Genomic DNA, 16,096 nt, shown 5'->3' with positions numbered 1-16,096 from the left:
CGAACCATGTCCAAAGAAGGCGAAAACCGTAAAATCAGTTGGTAAGGTTATGGCTACTGTATTTTGGGATGCACGTGGAATTATTTTCGTTGACTATTTGGAAAAAGGAAAAACAATAACAGGGGATTATTATGCATCTTTATTGGACCAGCTAAAAAACGAAATTGAAGAAAAACGGCCTCATTTAAACAGGAAAAAAATCCTCTTTCATCAGGACAATGCCCGTGTTCACACATGTTTACGATCAATGGCTAAAATTGAAGAATTGAAGTTCGAATTGGTCGACCACCCACCGTATTCGCCAGATTTAGCCCCCAGTGACTTTTTCCTTTTCCCAAACTTAAAAAAATGACTAAGTGGACAACGTTTTTTTTTCAAATGAAGAAGTCATCGATCGGACAAATGCTTATTTTGAGGACCTTCCGAAAACTTATTTTTCTGACGGTTTAAAAAAATTGAGAAACGTCTAACCAAGTGTATTGAGCTCCAAGGAGATTATGTTGAGAAATAAAAAAAAATACAAAAATAAAAACTGTTTTAATGCTTTTTTCTAAGGAATCATTGACCCACCCTCGTATTTTGGGCGAACTATACCTGTTATATATCGTACATAGTACGCGGACAAAAATTATAGTACAAATACTATAATTATAGTACGGTTGGAAACACTGGATAAAGGCATAAAAAATATGGGGAATGTACATATGTTCGCACAATTGAATAGACTGTTTTCACAAAGCGCTGACAACATTTAAAAAGATGTTCGTCACATCGGAAATGGATGATATTCACAAATCAACTACAACACTCAAATGATCGATTTGCACTAAGGAAAAAGTAGTCTTCACGTATCAATATACTATTGTAACCAATTAATCGTAAAAGAATACAAACACTATGAAAATTAGGTTTAATGATTTTAAACAATATTTTGGCAAAACATAAGAATGTATTAGGTACCTACTTTCAGATTCAAATAATACTATAAATACCTATTTAGAAAAAGACGTTAATTAAAACTTAGATAATTGTGCCGCAGATGCCGTCATGATCTTTTATGATTTTTTTTACGAAAACAGTTTATTCCAGTAGACAATTCTAATAAATACCTTTTTCTGTCGGCACATAGGTTTTTCGATCCAATAATTGTTAATTTAAAATTTGAAATGCTCATAGATTTTGATACTTCATTATCACAATCTAAGATTATATTATTAGGTACCTAATATTAGATTGGGGTAGGTTAGGTTAGGTTAGGTTAGGTTAAGTTATATAAGGTTAGATTACGTTAGAATAGGTTAGGTTAGGTTTAATTCAAAAATGATACTTATACAATCTCATGACGGCATCTGCGCCACATTTACCAAAATTTATATCGATGATCCGAAAAAGATATAGTGGTGTTATTTGGTTGTAGATTTACATCAAATAAAATATGAACGATAGCAGCACGAATATACACATATTTATATTACTGTGTTAAACATTAATTATATTGATACCTAAGCATAATTTTTGCGATTGCCTTCTAATAAATTGTATTGCTGCTACAGTTATTAGTTTGACATTAGTGAATTTCTACCTTTTCTTTGTGCGATATATTATTTGTCGGTGAAAACAATTTTACAAATGTGTGCAGTTGTCAAAATTGAGTGAATTTATATTTACAATGAGTGATTTATGATTTTTATTTTGTGAAACAAACTATTTTATGTGATTTCATCTATTTATTTGTGAAATCATTTAATATAATATGTGAAAACCACTTTCCAAATGTTAAAGTAATTTTTTTGTGAATTTTGATTATTGCATTGTGCGATTATTCCCACCCAAAAAATATTATGCCGGCGCTCCATTGGCACGCAAGTCAGACGATTTACAGTCTTCGGACTTTTTTTTCGCGTGGAGCACCCCAGGTCTGCGGACTTTTTAATCCGCAGACCAGGCTCGTTGGATTTCAAACATGTTTGATATTTTACTCGCCGAGCCGCTGAAATTCGTACGTTCACCACGCTTTACCGTCACATTATTTATATCTATGCCGACGGACGACAGCGCCATCATTATTTTACTGTCATTCAAAGTGTTCGGACATCTCACATCGATAACAACAATGGTAGATCTACGAGTGCATTCGAAAAGTTTCTTGGAAGATTTTATTAATTGTTTTAAAGACAACCCATCGTTGTGGAAGACGACCAGCCCACTATACAAGAATCGTGATGCCAAGTCCTTGGCGTATGCGGAACTTTTGGAGATTTTAATCAAGGTGGAGCCGCAGGCAAGGGTCGACGATGTTAAAAAGAAAATACAGACATTGAGGTCGGGTTACAGAAAGGAGAGAAATAAAGTAAGGACATCATATCGAAGCGGAGCCGGCACAGACGCAGTTTATCTACCCAAACTGTGGTACTATAAAAATTTGGAGTTCTTGAACGACCAAATGGAAGGTACGTAGGAATGCTTTAAAGCTATTTATTATACACGTGCAGATTATGAAATTGTCGTACCTAGCTCTGAAAGTGACATCGCATTAGATTAGCTACTATTAAGCAATTAAAACATACAGCTATGAATCATTTCTAGTCACAATAAAATTTCTTATTCTTTGCCGAGGTAGGTAATAAATAATAATAATATATAGGTACGAGGGAATGCTTTAAAGCTATTTATTATACACGTGCAGACTATGACATTGTCGTATCTCTGAAAGTGACATCCCATTAGATTAGCTACTATTAAGCAATTAAAACATACAGCTATGAATCATTTCTAGTCACAATAAAATTATTTATTCTTTGCTGAGGTATGTAAGAAATAATAATATATAGGTACGATCATGGCGGTGGAAGCGCGGCTTATTGAGTCGTGGTCGGGTCCCAGGTTCAAATCCTGGGTCTGACAAGTACACATTGAATTTCAATTTGTGTATGAGTCAGAGTATGGACCTAATATGTTGAGCAAGTGGCTGACATCCATTTCTCGTAAAAACAAAATCTGTCAATATAAACCTCCACTCCGTGGAGGTCCATATTATGATCGGACATGGTCGAAAGAAGAAGAAAAGAAATGATCATAAAATCAAAAATCGCTCGAGTTAGGTTCCTTCAGAGACAATCAATAAATCGTCAATCATCAATCAAAATTAATGGTACAGTTTGGTTATGAGGAATACAGCGGAAAACACATTTTGAAAATACCCGATATACTGGATTACACCAATTATACCAATATCAATATTAACCGTATGAAGGAATGGGTACTTAGGGGAGAGATAATAAAAAACAAGTTTGAGTATTATGTTGTATTTTAACAATTTACATTTTGTTTTACAGAATCGAGCTCAATATCCAGCATGGTGGACGATTTGGAAAACATGTCTCCTGATGAGAGTTACTCCAACTCGTTAAACAACGAAGATTGTATTGAGGTAAAACATTTTAACTAAATTGTTACATTGGTTTAATTTATCTATTGCTTATCATACTTTCTTGCCATGTGACAGCCCCGGTAGTATTAAAATATTTTTCGAAATCTCCTCGCGCTTTCTTAGCATTGGCAGTCGAGTTCCGATTAGTCGTTGCTTCCAAAGGCGCTAAGGTGTCCTGTGACCTCAGTCCGAGCTCTATTAAACCTGTCTCAGGATTTTCCCTATCAAGGTCATGAGAAGGAGTATAAGTATGTGTTGATTTGCGACGAAGAAAGTTGTGCAGCACACAGCAAGTTAATACAACTGTATTGATATTTTCAATTTTCATGTTTATTGGAGCTTGAAAAATGCGGAATCTAGCAGCTAAAATGCCAAAAACATTTTCTATAATTCGCCTGGCTCTGCATGTCCGATAATTATATATTCTTTTACTGTGATTTAATTGCCTTTGTGAATACGGCTTTATGAAATCGTTACGTAATGCAAAGGCTTCATCGCCAATATAAACAAATGGCAGTGCATCAGAATTAGCAGTAGGTTTTTTTGGTGCAGGTATTTTTAATCTGCCTTCGTCTAAACGTTTGAAAAAATCAGATTTTCTCAGTACGCCTCCATCAGAAATACGTCCATTTGTTCCAACATCAACATAAATAAATTCATAATTAGCATTTGCAATCGCCATCAAAACAATGCTGTGGAAATGTTTGTAATTATAAAAGTGGGAGCCAGCGCCTGCAGGTGGCACGATTGCAATGTGTTTCCCATCAACTGCGCCCAGGCAATTTGGAAATTGCCATTTACTATTAAATTCTTCTGCAATCGTCTCCATTTCTTCGTGCGTATCAGGGAACTGCAACAAATAATAATCAACATTTTATTTACAGATAGAATATTCGCCTTCAACATCCACGTTGTCGACTACTCCAAGGTCGAATCTCAATAGAGCACCAGAACCCCCATCGTTCAAACGAAAAAAATCGAATGATAGCGCCAACAAAGTGTTAGAATTAATCACCGACAAACTAAGCAAGACTGAAGATGAATTTGATGTTTTTGGCAAAATGATGGCCATGAAACTACGATCGATGTCACAGGGACAAAGATTGCTGGCCGAGAAGCTGATGCATGAAGTTGCCTTTATGGGACAAAGTGACAAAATAATGCCAGCAACTACTGTTCATACTCAACCAGTTTATCGTATATTAAGCAAAAATGTACAAAAGCCGGTATAATAAATTAATGTTTTTTGTATGAATAAATATCTTGTAAAAATATTTGTTTTTTTGTTTGTTTTTATGCCTATAAACCTTAGCTTAAGCGATACAACAAATGGTAAGTATTTGAGCTATGTTAGCAAACCTATATTATTATGTGGCCTCATTTAGAAATCAAATTCCATGCTTGCTTTTCGAAGAATATGACTAGTATTACAATACATTCAACAGGAATAATTAAGCAGCTTGCTTACAGCCTATATGGAGAGTCCTGGCTAGGTACAGCATTCTAATGGTCTATTGAATATTTAGCATGTCAACGATGGCCTTATTTGTGACTATATATATACCTATCTCAAATGCATCTTGTCTGCCATTCTTATGATGTTGCCGTCTATGATTTATATAGGTAAAACAATCCACTAAACGTTCACTTTATAAGACCAACCAATGTCTACTTGTTAATGATATATTTGTAAATTTGCCCAACTTTATTAGATGACGTATAATATAATACACACCTTGAAATATTCTCCTTTCAAAACGTCAATGATGACTTGGCAAGTTTCGGGAATTATCTTGCCCAGAGTTTGTCTTCCAATCGCAGTTCTATAATGCAAGTCAGTGAATGTTCCGCCGGCAGCCAAAAATCGCAGGGTTGCACATAATCTATCATGAGGAGAAATAGCTTCCCTCATCATAGTATTTTTTTTTTTAATAAATGGGGAGACCAAATTATACAGTTCTGTGTATACATCCTCCGACATTCGCAAATAATTGCGGAAATCGCTCGGTTGCAAACGCAATTCTCGTATTAAATTTGTGTGGGATAATGTCGTTCGTTTCCTTATCCAATGTTTCACCCAGTATTTGTGTACCCTTTGCTTCGTTATTACATTATCTGCCACCCAATAACCCAAAAAACATAAAACGTCGGTATCATTTAACGCCATCACGATTTAACTGTCAGATATACGTATATTATCTATGCTGTCAAAGTCGACTGTTTTACTCGTCAAATTAATTATATACTCGTTTCGTTGAACGTCTGTTGGCCAGTAGCAGAACGTAGAAAAATCTGAAGACTTATTGTCGTCGGACTTTTGGCTCGCCAATGGAGCGCTGGCATTAGACAAACCATAGCCGTCTGCGAATAACTTTTCCATAGACTAATACAGGGCTGCCATCTTTTTGTCACTGATTTATAGTACGCGGTCTTAGAAATTATTGTAGGCATTTCCGCAAAAAATATACCAAGTCAACCACTTATCATTCTGAAAATGTTTAGAATTTTTGCTCTAAGATTTTTTTATTGAAGTTATACTTCTTTTGGCGCGATTGGGAAATCAGATCAGAATGTATTTTTGGCGTATGACAAAGTTGCAGGCGGCGATTTAAGGCATTTGGCGTGTAACGGAAGTTGCAAAACAATTTATTATTATGATTATTCATCCTTATAACTATTATAACATTCTATACTGTTAATTTATATTCATAAAACTTTATTTATATTATAGTGTATATTTATTTTTCATTACCGGCCTTTACACACACAATCTTTACCGCATGCTCAGGAGCGTACGCACCGGAATCCAATATTGAGCGCGTAATATCAGACGTGTTAGATGTCTGCTGATACTATTTCAATTTGTCTATGTACTATTTACATGTCAACTATATCCTGCGCGATAGCACAACGTTTTGCGCATGTTTTGAGAAGCGCGCGCCGGGATTGAGCGCCTAAAGGCATATCGCGCGTTCATTACGGCGTGATCGTGGAAGTCGTTGGAGCGTAGAACAATTCAATGGTTTTAGTACGAGTGTGTGTGAGTCTGTTATTTTGACACACTACATTTTGACATTTAGCTCAAACACAGTTTCGTAAACAAACCATTCTTGAGATAAAACAATTTAATCAAATCCTTCCGCACACAACATAATCAAAATATAACGCGTTAACAAGTGTAGCTTTATTTTTATACAAGAAGGCATCTGTACACATTTAATTTGTACATTATATTATGGATATACAAAGAATAAATATTATACTAGCTGAGCTTGTGCAAGCGCAAGTCGGGGTTCTAGGATCATAAGGGCAAAACTACAAAAATGGCTGTTTTGAATTGAATATTGCATTGTATTGCTAGAACGCAGTTCTGTCATATATACAAAGATGAAACTCGTACGTTTAGCGGTTTGCCAGATATTACTTGGCGGATCTACAAATCCACATGGAATTTTAATGTCATATGGGTGAATGTTCTCTTACACCTGTGTGACTCTGACATTAATGCCGATTAATCAAAGACACTTCGACTTAAGCGGCGTTTCGCCTTTATGTCACTGACATAAAGTTTAGTTAATGGAAGTTTCGTAATTTTTAGTTTGGCGTAAGTTGTCAATTTGACTTAAGTAAACACTTGTTGTCGGTTAATATTTCCATATCAACAATTTTTTGGAGAGGTAATGATTGTGGATATCTTTAAACAGAACCAACGTACAAGCATGCGAAGTAAGTAGTTGTATATTTAAGTTATGTTATTTCGACTCCTAACCGGTCAAGTTGTTTTTAAATGTAATCTGATTAAATATTTATATACTTATAGCATCATTATAAATCATGTTTTTGCAGATCGAAATACAGAATTGGAAGACGAAGAACTGAATGTTTTGAACTCAAATCATGTACCAGATAATACACTGACTAATGATTATAATTTCAAGGAGAATAACTCTGATAAACAGTTAACTTTAATGAAATATTATAATGAATTGTTCATTTGTTCAGATATGGCTTTATCCACTAGCTGATTGTATTAAAAATACGATTTTTTTTCTCAGACATGCATATTATCATCTTAGGAGTTACTTCGTAGTTGCAGAGCTCAAGATAATATTTTCGAGAGTTTCTTCCTGATACGTTACCAGGATGGCCAGCAAAATGACTAATGGAAAATAATGCAGAATATTCACTCATCATAAAAGACAGAATTGAACTCTATTATGTAATTAATATTTTAATTTTTTTTTAGAAAACCGTACTCAAAATATCGGTCTTTTGTATTAAAATACTATTTCTTTTCTTAGACGTGCACATCATCCCAGAATTTACTTCGCGGTTGAATAGTGAAACAGGATTTTTTGAAGAGATTGTATTTGAGCCATTACCAGGACATTCGGAACAATTATTATTGTCAGTAGAAAATATATTAGAACCTACGCATGAACCACCATTATATGCTGAATTTAACCATGGTATATACTTCATAATATTATATTAGTGAGTTAATTCATCGATTTCCTGTAGAACAAACTCATTTACAGCATCTCAGGAATTACTACGAGTTTGAATAGCTCAACCGGCTTTTGAAAAATTTAATGGATGCCCAGAAGAAATTACAATAAGAAATAATGTCGGTGATGTCCGATAATGTTCAATTCAGAAATAAGATTGTGTTTTTGATGAGTTAAATAGTAAACGAACACGTATTAATAAGCCCTACGAATGGAAAAGAAATAAACATATAACTAATAGACAAAACGGAACGTCATATGTTTCAGTTACAGGTAAGCAAATTGAAGGAAGTTATTTAAAGCCCAAAGACTGTTCTAAATGTCCCAAAAAGTGCAATGAGAATTTTACCGAAACAGTACGGCAGACAATGTTGAATTCATATTGGTATTTAGGCGATATTGAAAAACAAAGACCGGATGGTGCCACAAGATGTTCATTATAAAACATAGTCGTTCCCAAAAATTCCAATAATTAATCAAATGTTCTTTGAATCCGGGCACTCGCAAATGAAATGAGATTCCGTTCATGCGAGAATGATGTGATGTGATGGATCAACAAGATTTTCTTGATTTTTCTGAATTACAAAAATGCATATAAGAAATATAGAATAAAATAAAAATAAAAAAGAATAAAAATAAGAAGATTGATGCGGATAGAGAAAGTGTTAAGTATACGATTTATACGGATTGATACGGATGGAGAAAATATGGATTTGACGAGCCATTCAAAATGCTCCAAGTCATACGAAGAGAAACCAGAATAATAAATTAAACATTCATCTTTTCGACTCCAGCCTTAATATAACGCAGCACTTTCCCTCACTGCGAAAAAGATATCAATGGGCATTATTCAGGAACAATATCATTATTTTTACAATTCTTTAAAGTTGTCAAATCTTGAAAATAACTAGGAAAACATGGATGAAGAATATGCATAACAAAATTATGTATATAGTTAGATATAGGAATAGAATTTGATGAAAGATATTTCGCCTATGTTTTGTATTATCTATATTGTATTAAGAACAAATATTTACCAGTAACTCTAACTTACTACTTAACTCTATGTTACTCTTATGAATATGTTACAATAGCTTTAATTTTTTTTTGTATTTTTACAGTGTGAAATTGTTTTTTTAACAATAAAAACTATTTTACCCTATTTTCCCATTTATCTCAGTACAGTGTTTTTGTAGTTTCGCACTTATGATCCTAGACCCCAGAAGTATAAGTTTAATCAAAACTAAAAAAGAAAAGTCTGGAAAAGACGGTGTTTTTGTCACCTACCCTTATTCGTGAATTACGTCCAAAACTATCCCGATGATTTTAAAAATTATTTAAGAATGAACAGTAGTTCATCATTTGATCTCAGATTCATTCTCATTATGCCCGATCTCTTAATCCATAATATTTGACATGTTTGCCGTTGGAAGCTCTTGGTCTTTCGTGAAGAGCAGCAGATCGTAATACCACAATGATGGCTGATATACCTACTTCATCTCTTCCGCTACCGCTACGTCGACTTTCCTCTACTTTTTTAAACTCTTTCCGAAAAGAACCCTTAAGGCTTCGAATTTTTTTTACTACAAAGTCTTTATTAGCCTCGAGAAATCCTCTCTCTTTGAAGAAATTAATTATTTTTGCATACGCCACATCATATGCCGCCGATTTGATTCTCCACAAACATGGGAATATTTTATGCATGTCCAAAAGGTCGGTAATAAATTGACGAGAGAAATTGCGAACATCCATTTGTGATGAACGTAGCAAAACGATTTGACGTACGGCACATGTGAAAGATTAAACGTGGTAAAATGTGTTAAAAAACGACTTGACGCACGGCACGCGTGAAAGATTGGACCCGACTAACCTCACTCTTTCCGCTGTTCACTACGCAACTTTAGACACACGATCATTCCCGTGCGACATCGCGCACACGAGGCTTTCACGCAGACAAGATTGCGTGTGTGCAGGCCGCTATGGTAAAGTTTGTGTATCAAGATTTGAGGCTATATTTATGTAAGTATTATTTATGAGTATAATTATATATATCAATAAATAAATAAATTGTGTGAATGCTGTGATGTCATGTGTGTGTGAATGCGAATGTTAAATAGGCTATGTTTTACTTTTGATTTGTAATAAATTATTATTGTTAACGAAAATAGTTTTACAGTCATCTGTTTAAGCCAAAGAGATTGGACTCCCCCTTCAATCTCTTTGGTTTAAGCAAAGATGGTCGAAATAGCGGTTTGCTAAATTTTTCAAACACAGGTTTTGAGATTTTTTTCTTCCAAAGTACTTAGGTACATTCTGCAATAGGTAATAATATTTATTCGCATCTTCTTCTTCCACCCTATCATGTCCCAAGTTGGAGCCACTTCCCTCGGTCCATCGCCAACTCCTCGCCTCCCACCATGTCAGACCTGCAGCACGTAGGTCGCTTTTGTAGCACCGCTGCAGGGTGAGGGAGGGTCGGCCACGGCGACGGAACCCTTGTGGCGCAGCCTACGAAGTGCCGCACTCTTTGGCGGCATCCGGAATACGTGCCCCAGCCACGTAAATCGTCTCTTCGTGATAACTTCAATCACCGAAGGCTGTTATGTCTGCTCATGAACTCGGGTGTTTGTAACGCGGTCGTACCAATGTACCCCTAAGATTCGGCGGAGACATCGATTCTCAAAGCTCAAACGCCGAGACTCTTGAAGCTTAGTAAGATGCCATGTCTCACAGCCATACAGGAGCACAGGTAGCACGCACGGGTTAAACAAACGACATTTGGTCCTCACAGAATACAGCCTTGACCTCCATGCGACTCCACGTTGGTTGAACGCAGAGCCCGCCACACCCATACGGATTCCAAGCTCACTAGAAATATCACCATCATCGGCAACCGTTGAACCCAAGTATTTGAATTTGGACTCCAGCTCGACGGGAAGACCGGAAACCCGCAGAGGAGTGTCAGCGTCGATGCATGCATGGATTTGGTCTTAGCCGCATTCAGATGAAGACCCACACGTTTCGAGCTCGCGGCGAGCCTGTTCACGGTTACCTCCAACCTTTCGATCGTCGAGTCAAACACGACTGCGTCGTCTGCATTCCAAGTCGCACAGTCTTTCTTAGCATAGATCGGTTGTGTCATCATGATGTAGGCGTATCCCACTGTCGGGGCAAACCGTCTTACGCATTATGAAGTCCATCATGATGATAAATAGATAGGGCGCAAGTACACATCCTTGCTTGACTCCTGACGTGATTTTAAAGAGGTCAGAGGATGTTCCGGCTGCTCTTACGCGACACTCTGTATTGGTGTAGAGAGCACTTATCACGGCGACCAGTTTCCGTGGGATACCATAGCCTAGCAGAATTTGCCACAGAGATTCACGATGAGGACTGTCAAATGCCTTTTCATAGTCCACGAACCAGCAGGCGACAGGTATATTCATCTCTTGGTACTGTTGCAGGAGGCATCGGAGAGTTTAAATATGCTCCGAGCAGAACTTCCCCGGGACAAATCCACTCTGCTGCGCACGCAAAACCTCCAGTTCTTTTTCTAATCCTGTACAGGAGAATCTGCGCCAACATCTTTCCGGGAACGCTGAGGAGAGTGATTCCTCTGTAATTAGTACAGTCTTGTGGGTTACCCTTTTTGTGCAGAGTAACAACGGTAACATCCCTCCAGGCTTTGGGGCACTGCTCCCTTTCCCACACCTCGTGCAGAAGGTCACACAAGGACGGCAATACAGCGCTCAGTCCACAGAGCATAAATTCGGCATGGATGCCATCATCTCCAGGAGCTTTGCTGCATTTCAGTCTTTTGACTGTCTCTTTAACTTCAGCAGTTGTCGGAGGATCTTCGCAGAATCCCGATGCAGTAGTGATTCCGAGGGCGGTGATCTCCGACGGAATATCGAAGGGATGCAATGGAGGTGGGCGATTCAGGACATCACTGAATTGCTGCTTAAAAAAAATATTGCTGACTGTACCTATGTCGATAAAATACTCTTGATAACGAATTGAATAATAACACGCCAATAAAATTTTATTTTTTTATTAATAATTCATCGTCGGCTCTTCTGAATCGATTATAACCGCTGTATGGCAAAGATGAGTTTTAGTTCAATACAATAATAATTATTTGTTTTGTTAGGTACGCCAAAGAAGTACCTACCTATCTTCAACGCGCGTACACACCGATATTTTTTAGATAACTACCTACCTGTCTTGACAGAAAATGCTTACTGACGAATTTAATAAATTTAATTAAACAACAAAATCAAACGCTTTTCTTTTAAAACTGAGACTATGAAAATAATTATTGTGTTATAATTTGGTTGTAATTAAAGACATTGCACGGTGGTTGTAATGAAGTTTACGAAAAAATAATAGTTAATTATATATTTTTTTTCAAATAGCAACATCAAGAAAAAATGTAGATTGGTTTCTCATAGGAATAGACCATAGACAGGCTGATTTGATTATAGGAGCTTGACGTTTCATTTTTGTTTTGTTTTAGTACTTAATTTCTTTTCTTAATTCTTGTAGTAGTACAGTAGTACACAAACCCATCTTTAATCATCTTATAGTGCTAAATATTTCCCATTTTCGTTGAGTTTAGTAAATTCTATTTTATCATAGCAGTGAAACCTGTGAATATTATAATATATGGAGTAGATGAGGGAAATAGTTGTGGCTGGGCAATAATATCAACTAGAATTTATTATGCTGAAAAAATGGCAACGCTAACTAGATGGACAAATGATACTACGATGAAATTCGTTTCCGAATACGTAAAACATAGCTGTATCTGGAATACAAGGGACAAATATTATAACAACAAAAAAATTCGCCAAGCAACATACAGAAAAATGGTGAAAGCCATGGGAATAAAAGGATTTGGATGTAGAGAACTGCTGACTAAAATTAAAAATATTAAATGTGTATATCGCCGTGAATTAATAAAAATACAGAGAGCAAAGCAACGGACTATTGTGTACACCCCAGCATTGAAATGGTTTCCAAAAATGGATCATGCTTTGAAATATCCGACCAAAAAGGGACAAGAAAGCATGGTATGTTATTAGAACATATTTTTTATATTGACTCTTCCATGCTGAGAACAAAATCAACGTTGAAATATGGTTGGTTGGTGAAGTTTTACGACATGTCCACACTATTAAACTTTTAATCAAGATAAGCTCTGTCTAGGTAGATTCAGGATTTTTTGTCGTGTTATCTGCCTCAAAGTGGTTTCAAATTTAAAAAAATGACCGTTTTTCGTGATAAAAGTGCTTGCGCACGTAGTTCCGAGCCAAGTCCACATTCAGTCAATTCATCACCCAATTCCTCTTCAACTTTTAAATTCTGTTTTCACATCGAGAAGTTTTGTTCATGCGCAGAGGAGATGAATCCGTTTTACTGTCTACATTCGTTCAATAAAAGCTAATGTCATCTCAGACGACATTTTGAAATTCAAAAAAGATCTTATTTTATTACCAATAATATGATCAACCATTGTCTATTTCGACTACCTATAGACTAAAATACATATTTAAATCGACTAGTTACTCCACGAACAACCCGAATCTTCCCGAAGAACTACGAAGTTGCCGGAGTGTTGAACAGAAATCCAAGGCGGTCGGATAGCGGTGCGCTAGTATTTTTATCACAAAATGGCGACCATTTTGAAACCGATTTGAGCGCCGACGACGCATGCCCTGTGGTCTATTCGTGAGACGTACGGAAAAGACCCGAGTGTAGACTTGGCTCATCACCGATAAGTTTATGTTCAACATCGCGTCACGGTGTTCCCAAAAGAATAATTCCGCGAAAAAAGTATAATAGTTGCTTATACTATAATTTTACGCCAAATAAGCCAAAAATACAACAGTTTTGTGCTAAAATCAGCTTTATTAAAAGATAACAACACTGCTTCCCATGAAAAGTGTATACTAAAGAAACTATTTGACGTACAAGTGTAGACAGTTTGCGCAGTACTTAACCCTTTGGCTGCTACGATGTTGTGCAAAATCCGGTCGAGGATTGCTACCAATAATTGTCGATAAATTTAAGTATTGTACTTATTATTTTTAGATACCTTACCACTCTAATTGATTCTGCGAAATCGGAATATAATGAAAACACGTTTCGTAATTAATTTATCGTTTTGAATAGATAATGAGGCAATTAGATATCGCTGGCTGCATGTGCTTTTAAAAGTAATTGACATATCTCTTTCTCGCTCCATCACACGGGCGATCGCGAGAGCGAGCGAAATGCACGATCCGTGCACTGAGTTTTGATTTTTACCAGTTATTGGAAACAATCAGTTATCCCACAAGAAGGATAATACAAAGTAGTGAAATTAGGAAACTACCCGGCCGATTTTCTTTTGCATGGTGGCCTCGTTAAAAGATCGCGTACAATATGCGTGATTTGTGAAAAGGGTCTTTATGGTGTTTGTTTATTGGAACATTTAAAATATGTATTGGAAATGATTTTATTTCATTATTTTTTTATACTTAAATGAAACTGTTTTTATATACCATAAATCCACTTTACTTTAAACACTGAGTTGAGTAAAAGACTTTCCCATTGTTTCAAATGGATAAAATAAAATAAAACATTGTCCTTCCACCAAGAATTTGACTGTAAACAAATTTTATATTGTAAACTGTAATTTGTAATTGGAATTAATGTTTTTACTGTAAAAAAGGTGATGCCATGAAAAAAAATACAACAGTTATAAGTTCAAAACCTACCCAGTAACAAAACATATGAATCGAGTTATATTACACAACAACACAACTAAATAGATGGTAAAACAATGTTCCGTACCACTGGTGCAGTAGTATGTCACCAAATCAACTTAACATTTCAGACATGAAAAGCAAAACGACGATCGTTGTTAGCATTTCTAGCTATTATCAAAAACAACGATATCACGTTGCGTAGCATTCTAAGGGTTAACACATGTTCAACCTAAAGCCTGCGTAAAACCAGTCTTGTCCAAACTTGAAGTAAAATGGAATATGAAGACATGATTCATATGTAGACATAGCTTTGCTAACACATTTCCTCCACACACGGTTCCTTCGAAACGTTGTACCTATTCCAGCGCTCGAAATGGAAGATTTTTTGAACCGGAACGCTTGATAATTTTCCGAAAATATTTCCATATTATTTATGTAATAATTATATGTATCATAATATCGTAGATACCTGCCAAGCTCAGCCGGTCAAATGAAGTGACTGTCTTTAAAATTGTGGCAAGCAAGATTAGGGCATAATGTTATCGACGCCACAGCCAAAAATTGAGGTTTACGTCATAAATATTTTTTTAACTATAAATCCGACAAGTAACGTATAAACTTTTAAAATATATAAAGTTAATTAATTTTATGACTTTTATGGTGACCGCGCGGCCTAAGCGTTGGACTATAACGCCGTGGGTCCCAGGTTCGAATCCTGGGTCTGGCAAGTACACATATTGTCTTTCAATTTGTGGGTGTCAGGGTATGGACCTAATAGGTTGAGCAAGTGGCTGACATCCATTTCTCGTAAAAAACAAAATCTGTCAATACAAACCTCTACTCTGTGGAGGCCCATATGATCCTATTAGGATCGGACATGGTCGAAAGAAAAAGAATACTTCACTTTTTCCACGAGACGGAGCCATAATTTTAGGGGGTTTCACGAACAGGAGCTGCGCTCCGGTGCGTTCCGGTCCATTTCGAGCGCTGACTATTCATTTGTTTATATTTATTAGACAAAACTCTTTTACCCACTGAGATGTGCGTTACATTGGATTTTTTTTCTAGCATGCATATTTTTCGGGTTGCCAAATTAAGATATCCGGTTAGTTTTCGAGGGTATACTGACAACGCATTATTTCAGTTTTTGCTGTTTTTCTGTTTTAAATGCCAAAATGTAAACAATTCTACGCTCTACGTCCTGGTAAAACGCACAAAGGCATATGCTATAATGGTGAGTAAATAGAAACATTATTAAATCATATTGTTATTTTTTTATTCTGATAGAAAGCATGATAATGACCTAATGCGTTCTGCGCATACAAAATACAGGACTTGTAACATGTCGTATATTGTGTTTGCCATAAAGGTTAGTCTTTATAATGTAGAAAAAATGTTTTTAAATC

The 16,096-nt window shown here is 36.1% G+C and overlaps 1 protein-coding gene across 1 annotated transcript; it reads left to right on the top strand.

Moving 5' to 3' along the window:
* The first annotated feature begins 2,113 nt into the window (after positions 1–2,113).
* Positions 2,114–4,697, top strand: LOC147074752 (uncharacterized). The gene is made up of 3 exons (XM_085942992.1): positions 2,114–2,450; positions 3,336–3,430; positions 4,315–4,697. Exons 1-3 carry the CDS (start codon positions 2,114–2,116, stop codon positions 4,660–4,662), a joined length of 780 nt encoding a protein of 259 aa, XP_085799118.1. The 3' UTR covers positions 4,663–4,697.
* Positions 4,698–16,096: the final 11,399 nt, after the last annotated feature.

Source organism: Rhyacophila brunnea, unplaced genomic scaffold (genome assembly GCF_057557595.1).
Source record: "Rhyacophila brunnea isolate RB1 unplaced genomic scaffold, BYU_Rbru_1.0 scaffold_15, whole genome shotgun sequence".
In the NCBI taxonomy this organism is placed as follows: Eukaryota; Metazoa; Arthropoda; class Insecta; order Trichoptera; family Rhyacophilidae; genus Rhyacophila; species Rhyacophila brunnea.
Note: the sequence above shows the minus strand (reverse complement) of the source record. Positions and strands in the feature narration are given on the sequence as shown.

Coding starts and splice junctions, on each gene's coding strand:
- LOC147074752 (XM_085942992.1), top strand. CDS start 2,114: ATGGTAGATCTACGAGTGCATTCGAAAAGTTTCTTGGAAGATTTTATT. Junction 2,451..3,335: donor CTTGAACGACCAAATGGAAG/GTACGTAGGAAT, acceptor TTTGTTTTACAG/AATCGAGCTCAATATCCAGC. Junction 3,431..4,314: donor ACAACGAAGATTGTATTGAG/GTAAAACATTTT, acceptor TTTTATTTACAG/ATAGAATATTCGCCTTCAAC.